The sequence below is a fragment of the Coturnix japonica genome, chromosome 27 (genome assembly GCF_054131305.1).
Source record: "Coturnix japonica strain WE chromosome 27, WE-NBRP24, whole genome shotgun sequence".
Taxonomy (NCBI): domain Eukaryota; kingdom Metazoa; phylum Chordata; class Aves; order Galliformes; family Phasianidae; genus Coturnix; species Coturnix japonica.
In genome coordinates this window covers 2,919,998-2,925,965 of record NC_140689.1, presented here as the reverse complement: position 1 = coordinate 2,925,965, position 5,968 = coordinate 2,919,998, and the positions used below count along the sequence as shown (strand labels likewise).

Genomic DNA, 5,968 nt, shown 5'->3' with positions numbered 1-5,968 from the left:
GGGCAGGTGCTGCTGTGCGACATATGTGTGTCAGATCTATGGGGCAGGATCTGCTGTGGGGCTTATGTGGGAAAGATCTATGGGGCAGGATATGCTTTGGGGCAGATGTGGGTCAGATCTATGGGGCAGGAGCTGCTGTGGGGCTGATGAGGGTCAGATCCTTGGGTCTGAAGCTGCTGTGGGTCATATCTAATGGGCAGCAGCTGCTTTACATATGATGTGTGTCAGATCTATGGGGCAGGAGCTGCTGTGGGGCTGATGTTGGTCTGATCTATGGGGCAGGAGCTGCTGCGGGGCTGATAGCGGTCAGATCTATGGGGCAGGAGCTGCTGTGGGGCTGATGTGGGTCAGATCTATGGGGCAGGAGCTGTTGTGGGGCTGATGGGGGTCAGATCTATGGGGCAGGAGATGCTGTGGGTCAGATCTATGGGGCAGGAGCTGCTGTGGGGCAGATGTGGGTCTGATCTATGGGGCAGGAGCTGCTGTGGGTCAGATCTATGGGGCAGGAACAGATGTGGGCCTGATGTTGGTCAGATTTATGGATCAGGATCTGCTGTGTTGCAGATGTGGGTCAGATCTATGGTGCAGGAGCTGCTGTGGGGCAGATGTAGGGCTTATCTATGGGGCAGGAGCTGCTGTGAGGCTGATGGGTGTTAGATCTATGGGGAGGAGCTGCTGTGGTGCAGATGTGGGTCAGAGCTATGGGGCAGGAGCAGCTGTGGGTCAGAAGTGGGTGAGATCTATGGGGTAGGAGATGGTGTGTGGCAGATGTGGGTCAGATCTATGGTGTAGGAGCTGCTGTGGGGCTGACGTGGGTCAGATCTATGGGGCAGGAGCTGCTGTGGTTAAGATCTATTTGGCAGGATCTGCTGTGTGACAGATTTGGGTCAGATCTATGGGGCAGGAGCTGCAGTGGAGATGATGTACGTCAGATCTATGGGGCAGGAGCTGCTGTGGGGCTGCTGTGGGTTAGATCTATGTGGCAGGAGCTGTTGTGGGTCATATCTATCGGGCAGCAGCTGCTTTACATATGATGTGTGTCAGATATATGGGGCCGGAGCTGCAGTGGGGCTGATAGGGGTCAGAGCTATGGGGCAGGAGCAGCTGTGGGTCAGAAGTGGGTAAGATCTTATGGGGTAGGAGATGGTGTGTGGCAGATGTGGGTCAGATCTATGGTGTAGGAGCTGCTGTGGGGCTGACGTGGGTCAGATCTATGGGGCAGGAGCTGCTGTGGTTAAGATCTATTTGGCAGGATCTGCTGTGCGACAGATGTGTGTCAGATCTATGGGGCAGGTGCTGCTGTGCGACATATGTGGGTCAGATCTATGGGGCAGGATCTGCTGTGGGGCTGATGTGGGAAAGATCTATGGGGTAGGAGATGCTTTGGGGCAGATGTGGGTCAGATCTATGGGGCAGGAGCTGCTGTGGGGCTGATGTGGGTCAGATCCTTGGGGCTGAAGCTGCTGTGGGTCATATCTAATGGGCAGCAGCTGCTTCACATATGATGTGTGTCAGATCTATGGGGCAGGAGCTGCTGTGGGGCTGATGTTGGTCTGATCTATGGGGCAGGAGCTGCTGCGGGGCTGATGGGGGTCAGATCTATGGGGCAGGAGCTTCTGTGGGGCTGATGTGGGTCAGATCTATGGGGCAGGAGCTGTTGTGGGGCTGATGGGGGTCAGATCTATGGGGCAGGAGATGCTGTGGGTCAGATCTATGGGGCAGGAGCTGCTGTGGGGCAGATGTGGGTCAGATCTATGGGGCAGGAGCTGCTGTGGGTCAGATCTATGGGGCAGGAACAGATGTGGGCCTGATGTTGGTCAGATTTATGGAGCAGGATCTGCTGTGTTGCAGATGTGGGTCAGATCTATGGTGCAGGAGCTGCTGTGGGGCAGATGTTGGGCATATCTATGGGGCAGGAGCTGCTGTGAGGCTGATGGGTGTCAGATCTATGGGGAGGAGCTGCTGTGGTGCAGATGTGGGTCAGAGCTATGGGGCAGGAGCAGCTGTGGGTCAGAAGTGGGTAAGATCTATGGGGTAGGAGATGGTGTGTGGCAGATGTGGGTCAGATCTATGGTGTAGGAGCTGCTGTGGGGCTGACGTGGGTCAGATCTATGGGGCAGGAGCTGCTGTGGTTAAGATCTATTTGGCAGGATCTGCTGTGTGACAGATTTGGGTCAGATCTATGGGGCAGGAGCTGCAGTGGAGATGATGTACGTCAGATCTATGGGGCAGGAGCTGCTGTGGGGCTGCTGTGGGTTAGATCTATGTGGCAGGAGCTGTTGTGGGTCATATCTATTGGGCAGCAGCTGCTTTACATATGATGTGTGTCAGATCTATGGGGCCGGAGCTGCAGTGGGGCTGATGGGGGTCAGATCTATGGGGCAGGAGCTACTGTGGGTCTGAAGTGGGTCAAATCAATGGGGCAGAGCTGCTCTTGGGAACATGTGGGTCAGATCTATGGGGCAGGAGCTGCTGTGGGGCTGATGTGGGTCAGATCTACGGGGCAGGAGCTACTGTGGGGCTGATGTTGGTCTGATCTATGGGGCAGGAGCTGCTGCGGGGCTGATTTGGGTCAGATCTATGGGGCAGGAGCTGCTGTGAGGCTGATGTGGGTTAGATCTATGGGGCAGGAGCTGTTGTGGGGCTGATGGGGGTCAGATCTATGGGGCAGGAGCTACTGTGGGTCAGATTTATGAGTCAGGAGCTGCTGTGTGGCTGATGTGGGTCAGATCTATGGGGCAGGAGCTGCTGTGGGGCACATGTGGGTCAGACCTGCAGCGACTCGGCACGGACTCAGATGTGAACGATCCAAATCGTTTATTACAAGTTCTCACATCCCTTATATACCTTCACAAGTTGTTATTTTCTAACTTTCCCATCCGCCCTTACAACTTTCCCAAACATCTTACATGTCAACAAAGCATTCTACAAAACACTTTTCAACTGTCCATGCAGGCACATAACCAATCAGAGCTGTGAGACTCTTCTTCTCCTTGCAGAGGTGTCCTTGGTTCTCATGCTGTTTATCTTGCTCCACAGCTGCTGCTCTGAACAGCTTTTCTTGTATTCCCACAATTCCCCCTTTTTTGTTTATTGACAAGCTACTACCATACTATAATATAATAACACTAATTATATTAATAACATAATCATTATAACTCAATCAAGGCCTCGATTGACAATACTCTGAAAGTGAAAAAAGAGACAAGTCAAATACAACATAACAACATTACTGTTAAACCCACTAAAAAGAACAAACATGTTTGTACTGCAACCTAAGTTTCTGCAACCTGAAAATAAATCCATGAGGGTCCCATTATGTTAATCTGTAACTGATCAGGAAAAGTCTTCAATTTTTATATACTCTGATATATTGATATTTAATGACCACTAAAATTTGTGCAGTAAATGCTTTTAAGATGTTCATAACCATGCTCTACCAACTGAGTTATCCGGGCTAATAATTGATTAATGATCGCACAATTTAATGGAATATCATGTCAAAAAGAACCAATTTTAGAGGACAAATGTACTAGAGTATCACTAGGGGCATTAATACTTATTGACCCTTGAGAAACAGCAAGCCATGTTGGTGGTGGATGTGACAGGTAGTGCCAGCAGGGCGTCCCCTGCTTCAAGGTGCACATTTCCTCTCTCACCCATCACAGATTCTCTCCTGCATTCAGGGTCTGAAGGATTTCTTCCAGTTGTACACCACATCCGCATGGCCAGTGCGTGATATAGAGCCCAAGTGGAACACCTGCTTGGAAAACAGAATAAACCATCAAATTTAGTTCTATTAGCGTGCACTTTTGTCTAAAACGATGCATGGTTATATTTTCAGATCCCAATTAATTGGATGTAAAAGAGGTATCCGTTCTATGATACAGGGTCATCTCTTTGCCTGGGATTCCTTTCCAGGTTTTGTCTTTGCAAATTAAGAAAAGCTAATTAATAGGCTAATAATATCATAAGCAAACAGTACTAAAACATTAAAAGAGCTATTCCTGTAGATTCTAGCATTGATTAGATCAAATCCTGTTTAATACACATCTGATCTATTACTAAAATAGAAGAAGCACACAACATCCTAGCTAATATCTTAAACTCTAAATCTTGAGACTGCATTCACCTGTATGTGCTGTGGAAAATACGTAAGAAGAATGAGTATCTATTGTTACATGTGCATATTTTAGACGGCCAAATTCAGGAACGTGAGTGACATTTGTCTGACACAGTTGAAGAGGTGCTGTGCCACATGGATTTGTCCGAGTCTGAGGCAAAGAGCTATCAGTCAAATTATGTAGCTGATATTCAGTCATAAACACGGTGTATTGCATAGGAGAGAGGATCATTCTTAACACAGTTTTCCAATCGTGAGGGGTCATAGCGTAAGTGTCACTGTTTGTAACCAAAAGATTGTATGTAAAGGCTGACTGAACTCCGAATGTTCTCACTGACTCCCTTAGCTCCTTCACTGCCTCATAAGGCAGAGATTCCAAACGGGGGACCTGATTAGGAAAGGTGTGCAACGTGTCAGCATCACTTCTTAATATTGTTTTTTTGCATTGCTCTAAGACATCACAGTATGCTGTAGGGAAATTTGCCATTCCTGCTTCCTTCAAAGTATCATCAGGAGGAAATGCGTCCGATTCTCGTTCTGGATCTTCTGGACCGGGGTCACAACGATCCCCTGGTTTCGATCCGTCCGTGTCTTTATCCACGTTACACGCCGGCTGCACAGACGCAGCAGCGCATGACGTGGGGGGGGAGGAGGGCAGAAGCGGCGCGACGAGCGTCGTAGGCGGAGCGAAGGGCGAGGGCGCCGTAGAGGGCGGCAACGCGGCGAACGTCGGGGGAGGAGCGAACGGCGGGAGCGCGAAGGGGGGCGGCCGCGGCCCCTCGTCTCCCCGAATCGGGGAGGGGTCGGAGCCGCCAGTCGGATCCGGGCACGGGCCGCTTCCCGCAGCGAGAGGCAGCGGCGGGGTTGGGACGGAGGGCGGCAGGGAATGGTCGGAATAAATTCTTTCCCGTCGTGATTGCTTAATCCCTTCCATTATCCGGCTCCAAACGGGCAGCAGCTTAGCAGCCTTTCTGTCTTTAGCGAGAGAAGCCTTGTAGAGTTTTGAGCCGATTTTGTCCCAAAGTTCTCCATCGAGAGAGAACTCAGTTTTTGGAAATTCAGGGACATTTTTGCTTATCCATTTAAGAAGAGTAGCTAATGCTTTAGTAGACACAGTCTTATCCTGATACGGTAACACTGACCGCAATACTTCGAGATTTACTTTCTGCTCCTTCGGTAGTGAGCTCCCCATAGTTCCCGACTGCTCACCTTCTGTCCTGCAGAACGGTGCGGGTGCGCGCGAAACAGTCTCTCCGAAGTTCAGTCGGGCGACGCTGCCGGACCGGGCTCGCTCAGCCGCGGGTTGATTTGCTCCACGTTGTGGGCGCCATTTGCAGCGACTCGGCACGGACTCAGATGTGAACGATCCAAATCGTTTATTACAAGTTCTCACATCCCTTATATACCTTCACAAGTTGTTATTTTCTAACTTTCCCATCCGCCCTTACAACTTTCCCAAACATCTTACATGTCAACAAAGCATTCTACAAAACACTTTTCAACTGTCCATGCAGGCACATAACCAATCAGAGCTGTGAGACTCTTCTTCTCCTTGCAGAGGTGTCCTTGGTTCTCATGCTGTTTATCTTGCTCCACAGCTGCTGCTCTGAACAGCTTTTCTTGTATTCCCACACAGACCTATGGGGCAGGAGTTGCTGTGGGGCAGATGAGGGACATATCTATGGTGCAAAATCTGCTGTTGGACTGATGTGGGTCAGATCTATGAGTTTGGAGCTGCTGTGGGGCACATGTGGGTCAGATCAATGGGCCAGGAGCTGCTGTGGGGCTGCTGTGGGTTAGATCTATGGGGCAGGAGCTGTTGTGGGTCATATCTATTGGGCAGCA

General features: G+C 50.3%; 1 protein-coding gene across 1 annotated transcript; it reads right to left on the bottom strand.

Moving 5' to 3' along the window:
- Nucleotides 1-3,662: 3,662 nt before the first annotated feature.
- Nucleotides 3,663-5,691, bottom strand: LOC146756352 (uncharacterized). The gene is made up of 2 exons (XM_085524375.1): nucleotides 4,133-5,691; nucleotides 3,663-3,760 (listed from the first exon to the last, which is right to left on the bottom strand). The coding sequence occupies exons 1-2, from the start codon at nucleotides 5,313-5,315 to the stop codon at nucleotides 3,663-3,665; spliced, it is 1,281 nt and encodes a 426-aa protein (XP_085380501.1). The 5' UTR covers nucleotides 5,316-5,691.
- Nucleotides 5,692-5,968: the final 277 nt, after the last annotated feature.